Source organism: Lactuca serriola, chromosome 1 (assembly GCF_051521515.1).
Source record: "Lactuca serriola cultivar US96UC23 chromosome 1, Lser_US96UC23_V15, whole genome shotgun sequence".
Classification (NCBI taxonomy): domain Eukaryota; kingdom Viridiplantae; phylum Streptophyta; class Magnoliopsida; order Asterales; family Asteraceae; genus Lactuca; species Lactuca serriola.
In genome coordinates this window covers 220419002-220439615 of record NC_136408.1, presented here as the reverse complement: position 1 = coordinate 220439615, position 20614 = coordinate 220419002, and the positions used below count along the sequence as shown (strand labels likewise).

Below are 20614 nucleotides of genomic sequence, written 5' to 3'. Positions count from 1 at the left end.
GGGAAACGCTTCTTGATTCATCTTCTTCAATTGATTCTGATTTTTGTACCTATAATCAGAATTGCTGCATCAGGAATTATCCTAAGTTTGGATTTCGTGATACCCAAGACATATAGGGTCGAAATATCAAACAAGGAAAGTGTTTACACGATTCCTGTTTGTAATCCAGATTTCAATAACCCTATTTTCGTTTTTCCCTAACAATCTTGTTTGATATTTTCGTTTTCTGGAAAAGATGGCTGGCAATTCACTGAAAGACATGAATACTTCGTTTGGCAAATTGGAGAAATTTCAGGGCCAAGATTTCAGACGTTGGCAAAAGAAGATGCACTTCTGGTTGACCACTTTTAAGGTTGTGTATGTTCCTTCTACTCCAAAACCAGAAGAGGTTGAAGATGCAAGTCTGGAACAGATCAGAAGGAGAAGAAAATGGGAGAATGACAACTACATCTGCCTTGGTCACATTCTGAATGGTATGTGTGATTCCCTCTTTGACACTCATCAAAATATTGAAACTGCAAGTGAATTATGGAACACACTTAAAGCAAAATATATTGCAGAAGATGCTTCAAGTAAAAAGTTCATTGTTTCTGATTTCAACAATTATAAAATGGTTGATTCTCGATCTGTAATGGAACAATATAATGAAATCCTACGAATTTATGGTCAATTCAAACAACACAACATGTCCATGGATGAATCCTTTGCTGTTTCAAGTGTGATTGATAAACTTCCACCCTCATGAAAAGATTTCAAGCACCATCTGAAACATAGAAAGGAAGAGATAAGTTTGATTCAACTTGGGAGTCATTTGAAAATCGAAGAAGGACTTTGTGATCAAGAGAATGATAAAGGAACTGGAAAGGGCAAATCTGAATTTGGATAGCCCCAAGTTCATATGGTTGATTGTGATAAAGAAGACAATTCTAATCACAAGGGCAAGGGTAAAAAACGTAAGTATGAGGGTAACAACAAAAATTCCAACAATAACACAAGGATTCCAAGGAACTTGTGTGTTGGAGATGCCATCTGAAAGGGCATATGAAACGTGACTGTCGGGTGAAACTTGGAAACAAAGGTGCAAGTGGTAGTGGAAAAGATGTTGGTGGTGGCAGTGGATCTCATGATCAATCTGCAACCAAAGGTCTAATTACTATTGATCTTGTAAGTTCAGTATTTAATGTCATGCTACTAAATACAGAAGTTTCTTTTGTACAGGGGGTTGATACAGATTCTTGGTGGCTTGATACCTATTCTACACATCACGTGTGTAATGATGAACGGTGGTTCACGAAGTTGAACCTAGTAAATAAAGGTTATGTCTTACACATGGCGGATGAAGGATCAAAGCCAATTTTAGGAACTGGTGTTGTTAGTATTACATTTACTTCTGGAAAAACAATTAGTTTGTTTGATGTATTGTATGTACCAAAGGTTCAAAAGAACCTTGTGTCTAGTGGTTTGTTGAATTATATGGGTTATAAACAAGTTATCGAGTCAAACAAGTATGTGTTGTCTAAGTGTGGAATATTTTTGGGATTTGGTTATTATTTTGATCGTGTTTTTAAGTTAAATATTATAAGTTGTGCATCACATGTCAAAACTACTTGTATGACTTCTGCATCTAATCTTGATAATACTATATTATTGCATAATAGATTAGGACATGTTCATGTTAAGAGAATGATTGAAATGTTAAAATCCGGATTAATTCTGAAAAATGCAAAACTTGTATGTTAACTAAAATCACAAAACAACCGTTTTCAAATGTTAATAGAAAAACAGAAGTGTTGGAATTGATTCATAGTGATCTATGTGATTTCCATGCTACACCTTCCTTGGGAAATAAAGAGTACATTGTTACTTTTATTGATTATTCAAGTCGGTTTTGTTATGTGAACTTGTTACATTCCAAAAATGAGGCTTTGGAAAAGTTTAAAGTATATAAAACCGAAGTCGAATTACAGTTGGGTTTTTCGATAAAATATCTTAGGACGGATAGGGGAGGAGAGTACATGGATTTTGAATACTTTCAATCGGTTGGAATCATTCATGAAACCACAGCTCCTTACAATCCACAACAAAATGGTATTGCTAAATGGAAAAATCTAGTTTTAAAAGAAATGGTAAATTCGATGCTTTCTTTTTCGGGTTGAAGTGAAGGCTTTTGGGGTGAAGCTATGCTCACAACTAATTATGTGCTAAACTGGGTTCCTAATAAACGAAACAAAGTTACTCCTTATGAACTTTGGCACAAGAAAGCACCAAATTTGAGTTATTTTCGAATTTAGGGATGTCGAGCAGTTGTGAAATTACCCGAACCTAAAAAGAAAAATTTGGGTGAAATAGGAATTGACTGCATATTTATTGGATATGCAGAACATTCCAAAGCTTATAGGTTTTATGTTATAGAACCTAATGAGGCATATTCTGTTCATACCATCATAGAATCGCGAGATGCGATTTTTGATGAGCTGCAGTATTCTTCAATTCAAAGACCAAAGGATCTGATTCCAATCACAAGTGAGGTGTCTAAATCAGATGCTAAGGAAGTTGTTTCAATTCCATAAACACAACAACTTCGTAAAAGCAAACGAGGTCGAGTCGCGGAAAATTTTGGCGAGGATTTTCAACTATTTCTGGTTGAAGGATCGAGGGATAAAGTGGAGAACCAATACTCATATTCCTCTCATCTTGAGACCGATCCAAAGACTTTTAAGGAAGCTATGGAGTCTTGAGATGTTGCATTTTGGTAAGAAGCGGTTGATGAAGAAATGTCATCCATTATGGAGAACAATGTTTGGGTGTTATCTAATGTACCTTCTGGTTCTAAACCTTTGGGATGTAAATGGATTTTCAAGAAGAAAATAAAGGTAGATGGAACCATTGATAAATTCAAGGCTCGTCTGGTCATACAAGGTTTTAGACAAAAGGCCGGTATCGATTATTTTGATACGTATGCACCGGTACCACAAATTTCTATCATTAGATTGTTGCTAGCTTTGGCAGCTATTCACAATATAGTAATTCATCAAATGGATGTTAAAACAACCTTTTTGAATGGTGATCTTGATGAGGAAGTTTATATGAAACAACCAGAAGGTTTTGTTTTGTCTGGAAATGTTCAAAAAGTGTGTAGACTTGTGAAATCATTGTATGGACTTAAACAAGCTCCAAAACAATGGCATTTGAAGTTTGACGAAGTTATTTTGTCTAATGGTTTTTCTTTAAACCAATCTAACAAATGTGTGTATAGCCGTTTTGATTCATCTGGATCTGGTGTGATCATTTGCTTGTATGTAGATGATATGTTGATTTTTGGCACAGATCAAAATCAAGTTAATGCAATTAAGAATTTGTTATCTTCAAAGTTTTCCATGAAAGATATGGGGGAGGCGGATGTAATCCTTGGAGTAAGGATTAAACGGGTGAACAAGGGACTTGCTATTACACAGTCACATTAAATTGAGAAAATTCTCGAACGGTTCAATTACAGTGATTGTACACCCGTTAGTACCCCTATGGATTTAAGCATGAAGTTGATGCCTAATAGAGGCAGATCAGTTTCTCAACTGGAGTACTCGCAAGCTATTGGCTCTTTGATGTATGCTATGACTAGCACTCGTCCAGATATAGCTTTCGCAGTGGGAAGATTGAGTAGATTTACTCATAATCCTAATACTCAACATTGGCAAGCGGTTCACCGTGTCTTCAAGTATTTGAAAGGAACCAAAGATTATTGTTTGTGTTATTCAGGATTTCCTTCGGTCTTGGAAGGATATTTTGATGCAAGTTGGATATCCAATAGAGAAGATCATTCTTCTGCAACAGTTTGGGTATTCTTACTTGGTGGAGGTGCTATCTCATGGTCATCTAAAAAGCAATCTTGTATAACAAGTTCAACAATGGAATCTGAGTTTATTGTTTTGGCTGCTGCAAGCAAGGAAGCGAATGGTTAAAGAATTTGATTTATGAGATTCCATTGTGGAGGAAACCGATTTCACCATTATTTATCCGTTGTGATAGTGTTTATACTTTAAGTAAAGCTTATAGTCAAGTTTATAATGGCAAATCGAGACATATTGATGTTAGACATGGGATGATTAGAAATTTAATCATGGATGGTGTGATTTCTATTGAGTTTGTAAAATCACATCAAAATTTGGCGGACCATCTCACTAAGAGTTTGGCACGAGACTTAGTGCACAAGTCTGTTATAGGGATGGGCTTAAAGTCCTTATAAATTCTTATGAATGAGACACCCAATTCCCCTCTAATACAATGCTAGAGGTTGAATTCAATGAGGAAAGCTTATTTATATGAATTGAAACACACATTAAAACATCCCAAGGTACGTGTGTTTGAACTTATATAGACCATGATGAATTTGATTTCTTAATGATTCTTTTGATAAAATGTATACAGTTACATGAATAAAAGAATCACCTATATGATCGTGAAGTATAGCCGTACTTCAAAGAGCTTGGGACTTGGCTTTTATACGATCAAGAATGGATTGGGACACACGACTTTATAATTAGTGTCAAGTTATTTTGTTTTAGATGATTGTTAAACTAATGTGTATATTATCTTCAGATATTCAAACGAGTTGATGGGTTCAATCTTTAAGATACCTTGATTTATCAAATGTTTGAAATGTGTAATATACTAACATGAAAATTCAATCGTATTGATATTTTCATTTATGCATTAGTTTCGTTTCTTTTTTATTTAAGTTTGTTAATTCAAGGATTACACTAAAATAGGGGAGGATTATTGGTGATTTTATCACCAAATATATTTTAGTGTAATGGATTTAACTAGTGTTTCAAGAACAATGTTTTTAGTTATAATATAAGTTAGGAGGTGCCGGAGTGCACACTTGTATTTACTAAACATTGTTAGTACTGAACCCTAATCTACCGTGTCAAGTCGGGGGTCGAAGGTGCACACTTGTATTTACTAAACAAGGACTAATCTATCAATTTTGAAAGATACAAACTGAAGGACTAATATGTTATTCTTGAAAGATGTCAACTGATCTCGTTATCCGTTGAGTGGATAAATTCCGGGAAAACGACTTCATTGAAACACAGAAAAACCGGGAAACACTTCTTGATTCATCTTCTTCAATTGATTATGATTTTTGTGCCTATAATCAGAATTTATGCATCAGGAATTATCCTAAGTTTGGATTTCGTGATACCCAAGGCATATAGGGTCGAAATATCAAACAAGGAAAGTGTTTACACGATTCCTGTTTGTAATCCAGATTTCTAATAACCCTATTTTTGTTTTTCCCCAACAAAGATTATCTATAATAAGGATCCGATAAGCAGTGGAATTTGTGATTTCCGCCTTTCTGCTTGTTCCTTGTTTGGCTGTGGGCTTAGGGTAAAATCACCCAATCGACTGTGCGTTCGATTTTAATCATATATAATTTTTATACATTAAGCAATCATAGGAGGTAACAATATGAGTCATTCCAATTACATGAGTTAGAACTTCGAGCCATAGATTTTAAACATAAGAAACTTATACTTTTTGGTCTTAAAGTATTAAGACTATAACTTGTTTACTAAGAAAATATTGGATTTTCTATAAGAATACATTAATGTTTTAAATAACAAAGAACATATATTTTCCAATAAAATACTTATGAACTCACCAACTTAAATGTTGACACTTTTTCAAACCACTTATATTCTCAGGAAAGTTAGTAGATAGGTACACTCTCAGACGTTACGAAGACGGAGCATAGTAGCATCTCGTCTTATCTTTTGCTATAGTATTAATGTTAAACAAGTGATGTTTTGAATACAATGTAAATACTATGTTATCAATATAATGGTTGTTGTTGCTTGGATTACTATTATACAATTGATGTGATAATGTACATGACGTCCTCCGCCCCCGATCGTTTCCGCGATTCCAGTTTGGGGGTGTGACAGATTTGTATCAGAGCATTGTTTATAGCGAACTAAGTATATCAATCTATAAAGATATACAACTATAAATACAATGGGATAAAAACACTCTGACCAAGAATTATACTTTTAAAATATATTAATATTTTTATAAAAAGTATACATACATGCATATACATATAGTAGAACAAGTATCACAAGAAGAACAAAACAAAAGTATTTAGATGTTGGACATTACAGTCAAGCCTAGATAGTTATGTTGGACATTACATGCATATACATATAGCAGAATCAAGGTAAACACCTTTGGTTGGTTATTAGAATGGAATGGTTTATTTGATCTGTAAACCAATTTTACATCTTTCTTTTGGAATCTCAAATATCAAATTTGAGATCAACTAATCATATAAAAGTTGGAAGTGAATCAAAAATTAAGCCAAATCAACATGTCAATTGTCAATTTGTATTCGTTTTTATCAATTTCTATAGAAAATTCCACCAAAGTTCATCAAAATGATCAACATATTTGATTCAAAAACGGGGTAGTTCAAACTCAGAACCTAATGATAAGTACATGTATTTCGAATGAAAATGTATGTAAATTGACATTTTGACCTTATAATTGAAAGTGATTTTTTCATTGTCACTTGGGTTTATTTGTAGATTGATTATTAATGGTTGGTAGATTTAATTGATCCAGAAGACATCATATCCCATATATTACAAACTTATAGATAAACATATGTATGAAGATATGAAGCATATATTATTGGTAGATGTAATTACTATTACACGCAACATTAATAGTGAATCTAAACAGAACATATGTAAAGTTATTTTCTTTAACAATTAATGATGCTAGTAGATAAAAGTAAGATTACAGTGGTAAACTACAATTGACTTGAGAAGGTAATGAAATCTAACCTCTTTGAAGAATCCCAGAGAAAAGAAGAATAAAACCTTTTTGCGCTCATCAAATTTGAGAATTTACTCTGTTTGGAAAATTAGGGCTTTTTTTGTCGACTATATGTCTGGTTTTTCTTCATATTAGGGCATTAACTGCTCCCGCTTTCGTGCATCTCCATTAATACCCTAAAAAAAACACGTTAACGATGATAGATGATGATGAAGAGAGAAAAAGTATGGCGAACTGAATAGTAATTGAAACAGACTCATGTTGAATGGAGAGAATAGGGTGTATATATATATACCACCTTTTGTCTTCAAGAAGTGTATGAGATGTCGTACCGATTCGATGCGTCGTTTTTTTGGAAGCGGGAAGTGCATACAAGCGTCGTTCCAATGTCGTGTCGTCCTTGAAGCTTGTAAAAGCGCCCGAAGGAGGCACCAGAAACACATGATTTTTGCGATGCATTGTTTTATTGAAACGGTGGAGAGGGTTGGAAAACCATGCGAAGGGGGAACATTAGTACACGTTGTGTCGATCGAAAGACAAGGTACATAGCGTTGTTGCAAGCGGGTAAATTTGATCTAATAGCCATGAGAATAAAAGGGATTTTATATATAACTAGGTTATAACCCGTGTACTACACGGGACAACATAAAATAACTTTAATACATCTTAAAATTAATAATACATTTGTCAACAGCAGTGTGAACAATAGCAGCAAAATAAAACACAACCATTATGATGAGATTAAAACTTTGCTTCTCCTGTCTTTCAGCAAGCGATTCTAATCTGTACTTGAAATTAGAAAAATGGTAACAAACATTAGTTGACCATTCCAATATAGCGATGTACTTCTAGTTATCTTTCTAACAGCAACCCAATCATTTTAATAACTGACTTCATCTCTTTGGGTTAACCTTTAGCAACACCAATAGGCCTTCATGTGGAAACAATCAAATAAAATTTCAAAATTTTACATATTGCACAAAGAAATTGAATGATTAAATGTTGATTCCAAACTTTTATCTTCAAATACTTCTTCAACGATGTTCTTCAATTTCAAATAAAATTAGTCATTTTTCTTATTGCACAATGCAACATATTAGATATCAATAAGAATGTCATTAATTGTAGGATTCTAGAAAGAAAAATAATATTGATAATTAAAAATGACAATAAAAAATCAAAGATTTATAAATTTTCATTAAATTAATAAGATATATGTTTTGTTTAAAATATTATTTAAAACATTAAAGCAACAAAATTAAGTTTTAACAAACCGTTCAGAAAAAAAAGATTTTGTTCATTTTAATCAAATTACATTAACAATATTGTACGGATCTAAAGGTAAATGATTCATTTAAAAATATTAAGATGTAAAAAAATGATGCATTTGAAAAATAAGTCTCTTTTAATGCTTGATATATATAGAAAGGGTAATTTTGTAATGAAAATACACGTAATAATGAATGTACATGTAACAATAAGAAGATTGAAGATAGAATGCAATAACAACTAAAACGGATGTGTTGGATAATATATCAAATAAAAATTAAGGGTTCTTCTTTGACCTCAAAAGTCAAAGTCAAAATCTCTTCTTTTTTAAAAGTCTTTTTAGGTCAAAGCTGGCCATTTCAAATGAAAAAACTAACAAACACAAATAAGATCCAAAGATAATTTCTTTAAAATTGTTTAAATTATAAATTTTAAACAGATTAAGACCTGCCAAGTTTTTTCCAATAATATATTCAAAAACCACATCGTCAAATAATAAACATATTAAAAATATTAATAAATCTTCAATTGGGGGTATCTTGAATTTGGGTTGTTGACATTTTTGCCCCCGGTTCCCTTAACGAGTGTTGGTTGCTTTATCGGTCCCCCTTAAAAATATGATTTCAAAGGAGTACTAAAACCATGATTTTTAAGGAGTAATAAAAAAAAAGTAAAACCAGTAATTTAAAGTAGTAATAAAAAAGTATCTACCTGATAGAAATCTCGATGATTCAAAGTCTGCCAATAGCTCAAAAGCAAGTGTTCATGGTGTTTGAACATGAAAAAGTAATTGTGTTTTACAGTCCAAGAACAGTAAAAAATAAAGTATAATGCTTTTTCTAGTAGGCTGCAATAAAAAAGCTATTTTTCTATAAAGTAAGATGCTATAAAATGCTATTTTTAGTCCAAAAATCATAATAAAAACCTTGGTCATAAACGTATAAAAATATGGTTTAGGTCCACACATATTGTATAGTAAAACAATAGTTACCTCATATCCACGTTTGGTTGCTATATGTTTTCTGTCATAAACATATGACATTCTTAGATGATCGAAGTACCTACACAATAAGTCAATGTTCAACTTAAATTGTTTATATTCTAGATAGGAAAATTAAAAATGTCTGCGTTATGACAAAAAGTGAGGAAAATAAAAGTTTTGGTCACTAATTATAGATGAAATAAGATATTTTAAAAGAGAATATGACCCGCTTATAAGTCAAATTTGCGGGAAGACCTAGACATGGTTCCACATTCAACCCATTGGTCATTCTATGAGATAAATTCACCATACACCCCTTTCATCTTATCTTCTTCAAAGCAGTCTCAAGTGCAAAGAGTAAAATGTAAACTTATTCCACTCTTCTCTTAGCATTAACATGAATTCTATTCTATTCGTCTTCTTTATTCAGCCCCCACCCGAACCCTCGTTTCGTCTATCTAGCTGACAACTATAATTGGATTGATCCCTTTTCACCTTGGAATCCCACCGAAGTGAGTAGACACGGATGCACTACTCTTCCGTCCTCTTCTTCCTATGGATGCTCTTCTAGCCCTTCTTTCTGAGTTTCTGTGACATCCCCAAAATCACGGCCAGAAAAGACCGGTTTCATTTATGCTTTTAAAATAATTTCAGAGTAAATCCTTTTAATTTAAAAGAGTTGCGGAATTTGTTCCCAAAACAAAATATGATAAAATAAAGTTTATCAAAGCATTTCATCAAGAGATGCGTTTTCATTAATTAACAATATTCGGGATGTCATGTTCCGATACATACCAAAAGCATAAACAATATAAAATAGACCTTACAATAGTTATTTATAACTACTGATCTATAATCCAAAATCTCTCGTCAAGTCCACCCATTTATACTCTTGTGCCATTACCTGTAATACAAAGAAAACTGAGTAGGTCAGGCTTGGGAGCCTGGTGAGCATGTAGGGTTTTCAACCCACAATAATACATTTATTATATTGAATTATCAAACAATCAACCCAAATACTCATTCCCATTATCTCCTTTATTTCTTAAGGATTTACCCTAAGAATCAACTATCCTTTATCCATTTATTCCTAAGGATTGACCTAAGGAATTAACACAAAGTCCACCACTGCCAAGGTCCACAAATTACGATTGGTAAACACTTAGTTCAACATACTTAACAAACACCTAGTTCTAACACTCCTACTGAACAATTAATTCAAAACATCTGGTGAATACTTAGTTCTAAAACACTTAGTGAACACACTCAGTTCAACAACACCAAGTGAACACATCTAGTTCAAAAATACTTAATGAACACATTGAGTTTAAAAATACCAAGTGAACATATAGAGTTCAGAAATAACTAATGAACACATTGAGTTCAAACACCAAGTGAACACGTAGAGTTCAAAAATACCTAATGAACACATTGAGTTCAAACACCAAGTGAACACGTAGAGTTCAAAAATACCTAATGAACACATTGAGTTCAAAAATACTTATTATTTCGTCTCACATCAACTATTTCATCTACCCATGTTCTACCCAACATATTTGTAGATGCAAACACATATACAATTTAAATCTTTTAAAACATGTATAAAACATTATTTCAACATCTATCTCAAGTAAATAAACATTGTATAAACACCTAGCACGTACTTCATAGCAAATACTTCATATCTATGCGGTAGAAGAAAGTGAATATGCATTCACACATATAACAACAAAATATACACATAACACGTATTTCGTATAAAATACTTCGTATTTATGCGTTAGAAGAAAGTAACCACACACTCACTTGATCAGAAGATGATCGGACAGCACTACAGCTTGTAAAAGTAGTATTCTTCGGTAGATCTGGAAGATCTTCACAAAAATCGGCTTCTCGCAGGCAGAGCTTCGGCTCGGGAATCTCACTTCTCGGGATCTTCGGGACGTCAGGACTTGCTTTGGGGCTCGGGAATGATATCGGGGCTTTGGGATAATTCTTGCACGAAAAATGATGCAAAAACACGAGAAAAAGGGAAGAAATGAGCAATGAACTCGGTTGCTCTCGACCTCCTTTTATAGGGGCTGGAACTTCAAATTACGTTGGGCGTAACGACGATAAGGTCGCGGACTCCCCCAAGGATAATATCGGTTAATATATATTTAAATTAAATATTGAAAATATTTAATAAACTTCAAAAATTCATATCTTCCTCATACGAACTCCGTTTTCGACGTTCTTTATATCCCCGCGTAGGTGAGACTACGCTCTACAACTTTCGTTTAGACTCCGTCGGCTAATTTTGACTTTATTTTTATTATTTATTTTTAGTAGGCCGGGATAGGAAAACTCCGTTATAAAATCATAACTTCTTTATCTGACGTCCGTTTTTGCCTATGTTTTCATCGTTTCACTACAATTAACGAGATCTTCGATTCTCGTTTAGATTGTTTCGGCTAAAAACTGCTCGGTCTCAAATCAAGTATTCGGGCTGCATACCGCTAAGTCGAAACTTCGAAAAATCATAACTTCCTCATACGAAGTCAGATTTGGGCGTTCTTTTTATGCACGCTCACGGTTTAACGTATTCTATGACTTTCATTTAGATTTCTAAGGCTAAATATCACTCTAACGTAAATTCACTTTTTACGTCGCGCTGTTTCGTGCCGGTTCTGTCACGAAACTTCGACAGGTCATCACTTCTTCGTTATAACTCGGATTTCGGCGTTCTTGATATGTACGGAATCCTTGTAACATATACTACAACTTTGTTAAGATTATTCATTCTAAATAATCTTCTATCAAAAAGTCATTTTTGACGCTCATCGTCTTTAAATTGACTAGCCCTGATCTACGGGCGTTACAATTATCTCCCCCTTAGGATGATTACGTCCCGGAATCATCAACGAAATAGGGCTTATATAATGATTCCACACGTAATTTCTTCATCCTAGGTAATAACCGTAAGTTCTATATTTCCTCGAAAGAGTGTTTAACTCTATGGCTTTCTTGACTACAGACGATGCCCAAATCTTGCATCTACTTTTCGTACTACGTTGTACTTTCAATCGTAACCTTCAAGTTACAAAATAAATCCTTATTGCGGACTCCTTCTTCTTCCTGGGATAAATACATTCCTTTATCTATTGTAATAGACCGATGGGTCGTGTCCCGATGACCTCTCATCGTAGTCGGACTCAATTGATATGACCACTAGGGTCGGAATAACAACCATCTTACTAGTCATTACCGAAACAATGGTAATGACATACTTGAATAAAATGGAATCAATTATTAGCTTCTTGGTAACCTTGTGACTTTCCGTGATCCAAACGTGAGTCCTGTGCTTCCAGTAGTATAGATCTCTACTACTATTCACACCTACTCATACTCGTCCCAAGTATTGTCTCTCAGTCAACCAAGTCACTACACAAAATCACACAATCATCCACTACATCGGATATTAAAACTATAGATACCACCTAGATATCAAAACCATACATATCACATAGATATCAAAACCATACATATCACATAGATATCAAAACTAGGGTTTATATTAATTCTTGAAACGATTACACAAAGGTTCAAGTTAACCCTATACTATGCCTCTAATAGGCTACACCACAAGTTACTATTCGCACTGCTACTTCATGACTGATTATTGGATATAAAATCCTCATCCTTGATTCGCTTCGTCGAGGATCATGTGGAATGCCCTTGGCTTTGCTGGTTCTTTCTTCTTTAGGCAATTGATCGAAATATGCCCTTTTTCATTACACTCATAACACACTCTCTTACTAGATGCACATTTATTGGCGTAGTGCCCAGTCTTTCCACACTTGAAACATGTAACCTCCTCGCCACATTTTCCTAAGTGTATCTTCTTGCACTTATCACACCATCTCGCTTCATCCCCTCCTCCTTCGAACTTTTTCGAACCAAACTTTGAGAATTTTCTCTTCACACATATAACAACAAAATATACACATAACACGTATTTCGTATAAAATATTTCGTATTTATGCGTTAGAAGAAAGTAACCACACACTCACTTGATCAGAAGATGATCGGACAGCACTACGGCTTGTAAAAGTAGTATTCTTCGGTAGATCTGGAAGATCTTCACAAAAATCGGTTTCTCACGGGCAGAGCTTCGGCTCGGGAATCGCACTTCTCGGGATCTTCGGGGCCTCGGGACTTGCTTCGGGGCTCGGGAATGATACCGGGGTTTCGGGATAATTCTTGCACAAAAAACGATGCAAAAACGCGAGAAAAAGGGTAGAAATGAGCAATGAACTCGGTTGCTCTCAACCTCCTTTTATAGGGGCTGGAACTTCAAATTACGTTGGGCGTAATATGAAATTACGTTGGGCGTAACGACGATAAGGTCGCTGACTCCCCCAAGGATAATATCAGTTAATATATATTTAAATTAAATATCGAAAATATTTAATAAACTTCTAAAATTCATATCTTCCTCATACGAACTCCGTTTTCGACGTTCTTTATATCCCCGCGTAGGTGAGACTACGCTCTACAACTTTCGTTTAGACTCTGTCGGCTAATTTTGACTTTATTTTTATTATTTATTTTTAGTAGGCCGGGATAGGAAAACTCCGTTATAAAATCATAACTTCTTTATCTGACGTCCGTTTTTGCCTATGTTTTCATCGTTTCACTACAATTAACGAGATCTTCGATTCTCGTTTAGATTGTTTTGGCTAAAAACTGCTCGGTCTCAAATCAAGTATTCGGGCTGCATACCGTTAAGTCGAAACTTCGAAAAATCATAACTTCCTCATACGAAGTCAGATTTGGGCGTTCTTTTTATGCACGCTCACGGTTTAACGTATTCTATGACTTTCATTTAGATTTCTAAGGCTAAATATCGCTCTAACGTAAATTCACTTTTTACGTCGCGCTGTTTCGTGCCGGTTCTGTCACGAAACTTCGACAGGTCATCACTTCTTCGTTATAACTCGGATTTCGGCGTTCTTGATATGTACGGAATCCTTGTAACATATACTACAACTTTGTTAAGATTATTCATTCTAAATAATCTTCTATCAAAAAGTTATTTTTGACGCTCATCGTCTCTAAATTGACTAGCCCTGATCTACGGGCGTTACAGTTTCCATTGTGGGGTTTACATATACTTATCATTTTTGTTATAATGGAAATTGAAAGGATTAAGAATCACTTAAGCAACGCAAGCAGCATTGTTCGCCACCACCCGAGAAGCAAAAGATTCTAGAGTCTAGGTTGAAAATACATGCATAGATAGTGGTCTAATGACAAGGCCAACGACGTATCATTTGATACGGACGACTTCTGTTTTTCCGCCGGACCACAGTCTTGACCTCCGATCGAGTTAGGAACATGAGTATGTAGGCTAGGGGTGGCAGGGCTAGTCAAAGTAAGAGCCCATCCCTTAGTAAGTTTAAACATAAAAAACCCCTCATATACTTTATCCTAGGAAACAAAAAGAGCTCATGAGATTTTCATATTAGAAATCAAATACAACTTTATAACTTCCAACCATCCCTCCTTTTCAGGCATTATGGCATGATCCGTTAAGGAAAGACTTCTGCGAAAATTCAATTGCTCTTATACACTTTCTCACTCTGACAATCCATTTATTCATCTTTCTAGCATCAGACCTTGTGTATGAAATTCAAATTATAGAAAACTTTGTAGGAGTTACATGTATTAATGAGGAATGTATCAAGTAGTATATTGTTTACTTTGTTGATGAATTTTTACAAACACCTTGTAGGTACGTGGATAGAACTCCATAGCTATAGACCTACAGTAAATAAGACGAAGCAAAAAATAACAAATATATTCGATGGACGCAGATAAAACCAAATAACCATACAAAATAAACGATAAAGACTGAATTTAAGAAATTTCTGAAAAAGCTTCATACAGAACATGAATCAAGGGAAATTTTAGATGTTCATTGTTTTCCTTAAAAGAATTGAAGTTTGAAAATCCACCATTCGTTGGGGTGTTTCTCCTTCAATAATAGTTCCATAAGAAAAGACTTCTTACCATTGCTTCCTCTTTGTAGAAATACCTTTCCAAAAGCACCTTTTAATCGTACATACAAATTGTTTTTGTGAACGACTAATACTCGGTGCGGATACAACTGTGTGTGATTTCAAATCAGAATAAAGGAGATTTGCAAATCGTATTCTTCCTCTTTTTCGTTCCCAGTTGGGTGACATTTATTTGGAGAGACGACACAAGTTCCTCGCAACACAACTATTGATAAATTGGAAAAAAGAGGATTAGGGTTTAAAAGAGGAAATAACGAAGAAAGATAAAGGATCGGCAAGATTTAAGTAACGATGACGACACCAATATTCGTGGAGAGAAGATGAGCTATAGTGGAGTAGGAGTGATTGTGATAAGCGGAGATATTCGTCTTTTAATTTCATGTTGACGAAATTGATTTGGTTTCAAATCAATTTCACTTAGACGATATGAGCGGGAAAAATCGAGGGGGGAGGGCTAAGAGAATGCTACGTGGTAAAAATGTACTTATTTATTAGATTAGAGGATAATGAAATGATATATATATATATATATATATATATATATATATATATATATATATATATATCAAAGGTATCTTGTTTTTTTTTTCTTTTCAAGTAACAACGGTTATTTTTGACATTTATCTCATACTAAATTACTTAAATATTTTTATTTAATACACATTTAGTTTATTCGGTTAATAATAATCATTTTTAAAACATATATACAAAGACTTCCCACCACATATACATTTGATTTTCATGTAACACATATTACATGTGTTTGTTTTCCTTTAAAGCAATTTAGTAGCAAATGGATCTTCCCCAAAAGGTAAAATTTAATAACCACCACCAGGACAAATTCATGTGGAGTAAGCCAAGAAATCTTGACAAACAACAAATCCCTACCATGACCACATAACAACCCTCTTTCTCCTCCTTCCCAAAGGCCAAAACAACAAATTTACCATTTTATAACTTAAATCAAATCCAAGCATTTATTACAAAAAAAAAAATGAATTTATTCAATTAATTATTTATTTTATTTCATTTCCAAAACAAAATCTCTTTCAACCATGATGGAATCAATTTGCTGTTTTCCATTATAAAATTTACTGCAAACTTCAACGTTCCTCTCCTCTCTACCCTTATGGATTCCGATTTTTGGACCGCTCGTCTCGCCGCCGCGAAGCGGCAATTCACGATGCAGCACCACCATCACCACCACCACCAGAGCTCCCATCTGGGTTCGGTTTGTTTTCGTTTATTATGTTTCCATTTTTTTATAATTAAAATGCGATTTTTTCCCTCAAACGATTAGGGATTCTTATAGTTTAACAAATTCATCATTCAATTTGAGATTTCTGTGAAGATTATCGGTGTTCTCATGATCTGGGTTGTTTTTAATTTATCATTCCACTCTAATTTCTTGTTTATTTCTCAGATCGGTTGAACGTTGATGATTTCGAGGTCGAGGAAGAAATCCGACCCGATTTTCCATGCCCTTATTGTTATGAGGATTTTGACATCGGGTCCTTGTGTTCCCATCTCGAAGATGAACACTCTTTTGAATCTAGAGCCACTGTAATCCTCTCTCTATCTCTTATACACACATATGTATAAATAGTCAAATTATATTAAAATAGCTATGAATTCGGGTTTTGTCATGATCCAAGTTTCCGTTTATGGGAAAGGGGAGATTTTTTGCGAAAAAGTTTCCATTTTTGGTCATTTTGGTGTTTGTGTAACTGTGTTATCTAAAAGCGGAAACATAATTGATGTTTGGTCATAAATTAAAGGTAATTAATCATATGTTTTGTTTCCATTTGATGTTAAGTAGCTATTCGTTGAATTACTTTATCTTCATAGCAATATCTATTTTTTCTTTGTTTATGCAAAATAGTACAACCTAACATCTTGATTGAAAGGGAAACAAAATAATTGAGAGCAACTTTGCAAAAAGTTACGACTTTTATTCGACAAATTAATTTGTTCTTTCTGTATTAAGTCAAAAACAACATACACTCATGTCATAAATAGCTTACTGGATTAAGTTATTTTCCTATTAAATCCATTAAGTTAAAAGAAATAGAAGTGAATGTATTTGACATCGAACTATTGAAGTATAGAATGATTTATTTGGTCTCAAGTCCATTGGTTTATTATCCTCACATGATCGTTTTTGATAAAACTTGACTTGCTTTCTAGTTTTAGTAAATTTGAAAGCTAAAATTACTTCTTTGCCCTTTGTCATCAATTACAAATTATTGGTTTCAGCTAGGGTTCCTTTACTTTGTTGTTACTGAGGGGTAGTTTAGACATTTAATTACATGGTGAAAAATTAAACACCATAAATAATCTGTAACAAGGACAATGAGCAAAAAGGTAATTTTACGAAGAAATGCAAAAATCAAGATGGAATTTGTTGCAATTTTATTTATGGGATTACATTAATAAAATAATTTGTAGTTACATGAATCTTATAGTGTCAATTTTCTGTTTGCAGATTTGTCCAGTTTGCTCTGCTAAAGTGACAAGAGATATGTTAAGCCATATCACTCTGCAACATGGACACTTGTTCAAAATATCCTTTTTATAGAAAATTGGTGTTTGGATGTGCTTTTAAACTGATTACATTCATATATTTGTTTATTACAACATCCTACTTTTATTTCTTCTTGTTATAGTTTTGTACTTTGAAAAATCTATCCAATTATAGCAATGTCAGACACGTTTAAATTAAAAACATATTTGACTGTTATAATTGGGTAGATTTTTCAAAGGACAATGTCTCTAGAAGAAAAAAAAAAACTGAAAGTATAATTTTATAATTGGGTTTTTAAATCACAACTTAAGTAGAAAAAAAATTGAAAGTACAGTTTTTTTAGTTCCTGAACATAAATAATTATTATTGGGTTAATCTGATAATGGACTTTATATTTTGTGTTTTTTTCCGGATTAAACCTCAACTTTTTTCTTTTCTGAAAAAGACCTTGTATTCTTTCAGTTTTTCCGAAAAAACCCTCAACTTTGTATTTATTTCCTAAAAACCCCTCAACCTTCTAAATGCTTCCAAATAAACCCTCAACATTTTTAGTTTTTCTCAAAAAAGCGCTCACATTTTACAATTTTTTTTGGAAAAAATAACTAGAAGGGCCAGATCGGAAAAAATGAATATATATATATATATATATATATATATATATATATATATATATATATATATATATATATATATATTTCAGGCAAAAAATAAGGGTTTTATGCAGGAAAGTCCCATTATTTTGGGAAATTATTTGTTAAAGTCCTAAATGTTTTTTTTAACAGAAAAGTCCCATTATTTTGGGAAAATCGCATAATCTGTCATTTCCTGTTAAAAAAAAAATCGTTAATTTGGGCAAACTGTTAAATAATTAGGACTTTTCTATTCAAAATTTATTTTTTAAGACTTTTAAGATTTTCCGAAAAAAATAAATTTAAGGTTTAATCCAGAAAAAACACAAAATATAAGGTTCTTTATGAGATTAACCGATCATTATTTGACGTAAACTTTAATCAAATTTATTATTTAATTATAAATTCAAAGATTTCTTTAACTACAAGAATACTTGCAGCGACGCCGTAGATTACGCAGAGTGGCGGTTCCAAACAGTCAAGCACTTTCCCTTTTGGGGCGGGACCTACGGGAGGCTCATCTGCAAGTGCTTCTCGGAAGCGGCGGCGGTGGTGGTGGTGGCGGTTTCCGGTCAAACATCACCACCTCATCGGCGGCAAGTGTGGCGGCTTCTGATCCGTTTCTTTCTTCTTTGGTTCTAAACTTTCCGGCGTCTGAAGCTGAAGAGATATCCAAATCGATCGCGTCAAATGTGGAAGAAAGTCCCATGAAGTGTCAAACTCCACAACATATATGGAAATCAAGGTAGTGTGTTTGTTATTAAAGATTTCAAAAAAAAAAAAAAAAAAGAAACATTGTTGCATAAGTTAGTAAAAAGTTGAAGATTATTGGCATAAATTGGTAAAAAGGTGAAACATTGTGTTACATAAACAAACATGTAACCCTTTACAATATTTTGTACATGATTATTGTGATAGAACGTGATATATTTTATATGATACTACATTGACATTTTGTGTGTTTGTGTTTCACAGTTTTGATTCTTCATTAAGTTCTGAAGAACGGGAAAAGAGAATGAAACGAGCTGCTGGACAAGCCGTTTTTCTACAAGATCTGCTAATATCAACGCTTTTATCGGACTAAAGTGGGACCCGAGAGGAAGAGCTGAATAAGTTTTTATTTGCAAATATAATGTTAAAATTATTTGCTTTTAAAAAAAAGGTCACAAAATCACAATAGAACAGGTCATTGGTAAACCGATTGAGCAAAAATCTTTGTTGTATAAGTTTCGATCTGTTGTTCTTCGGCTCTTGCCCTCTTGATTGACCCGTGTTGTATGAGCAAATATGATGTTTTTTCTTTCTTTTCTTTTTTCTTTCATGTTAACAAAATCGGTGATGTTTATTTCTGATTGTTTTGTTTATGGTACAAATTTCCTGTTTTGTGAAACGTTTGTTGGATTGTGTATGTCTTTTTTTTTTGGATGTTTGTTTGAATGCATGTTAGTGATTTGTACACAACAGTGTTTTGCCATACACAACATTAAAGCATCAATTGTTGTGTATGGAGAAAATTTGTTGTGTACGGATCAGTTCCTTTTTTTTTAGGTGGTGTTTCTTTTTTGACTCAACGGGACATGACGTAGGACGTGTTTGGTAAAAGTAACGGGCAGGTAATTGGTGGCGTGCAACGCGTAGTTGGAAGCTGAAGATTTTATTTGTTATATGAGTGTTTAACAAAAATAGTCGGAAACTTTTGAAATATATAAAATTACGTAAAAAGACAATTGTTTAAAAATAAATAAATATATAAATATATTTTTAAGGGCAATGATGCAAATTGATTTCAAAAGTTCAGTAGTGTTTTATTAAAAGCTATATATATATATATATATATATATATATATATATATATATATATATATATATATATATATATATATAATTACTTTTAGATTTGAAATGTTTTGTTTAAATTAAAAGCTAAATGTTCACCAAATGAAGTTTTTTGTTTAAATTTGAATGTTTTCTCAAAGGCTAAAAATTAGAAGCTTCCAAAACAAAGTTTTTTTTTTTTAGAGAAATAATATTTCAAGAAAACATAGAAAAATGATGTTTTTTTTATATTAATTTCCAATATCTTTTTAATTTGCACATTGTTTTTCCATGTATGTCATCATTTTTAAATTTTTTTACGAATTGTTGATCTATATAGCATTTATTGGAAAAAGAAAACAAAGTGTTACTTCTATGATTAATTAAGGGGTAGCTAAAGCTATCATATGTTTTTAGTTTTATGGATTTAGAACTCGTATTCTATTTGTTTGTATTAAAGTTACCATATTTTGAAAATAAATTTAACCGT

General features: G+C 33.2%; 1 protein-coding gene and 1 pseudogene across 1 annotated transcript; both read left to right on the top strand.

Annotated features, from left to right (window-relative positions):
• Positions 1-3521: 3521 nt before the first annotated feature.
• LOC145066048 (secreted RxLR effector protein 161 pseudogene) lies at positions 3522-3959 on the top strand (annotated as a pseudogene).
• Positions 3960-16197: 12238 nt separating this feature from the next.
• On the top strand, positions 16198-19699 carry LOC145049467 (protein DEHYDRATION-INDUCED 19-like). Its single transcript, XM_078997867.1, has 5 exons — positions 16198-16382; positions 16580-16719; positions 17642-17719; positions 18744-19054; positions 19285-19699. The coding sequence occupies exons 1-5, from the start codon at positions 16286-16288 to the stop codon at positions 19391-19393; spliced, it is 735 nt and encodes a 244-aa protein (XP_078853993.1). The 5' UTR covers positions 16198-16285; the 3' UTR covers positions 19394-19699.
• The last annotated feature ends 915 nt before the right edge of the window (positions 19700-20614 follow it).

What these genes read in the sequence shown, in the direction of transcription:
- LOC145049467 (XM_078997867.1), top strand. Translation starts at nt 16,286, where the DNA reads ATGGATTCCGATTTTTGGACCGCTCGTCTCGCCGCCGCGAAGCGGCAA. An exon ending in CCACCAGAGCTCCCATCTGG is followed by an intron (nt 16,383 to 16,579) that starts GTTCGGTTTGTT and finishes TTTATTTCTCAG; the next exon opens with ATCGGTTGAACGTTGATGAT. An exon ending in CAACATATATGGAAATCAAG is followed by an intron (nt 19,055 to 19,284) that starts GTAGTGTGTTTG and finishes TGTGTTTCACAG; the next exon opens with TTTTGATTCTTCATTAAGTT.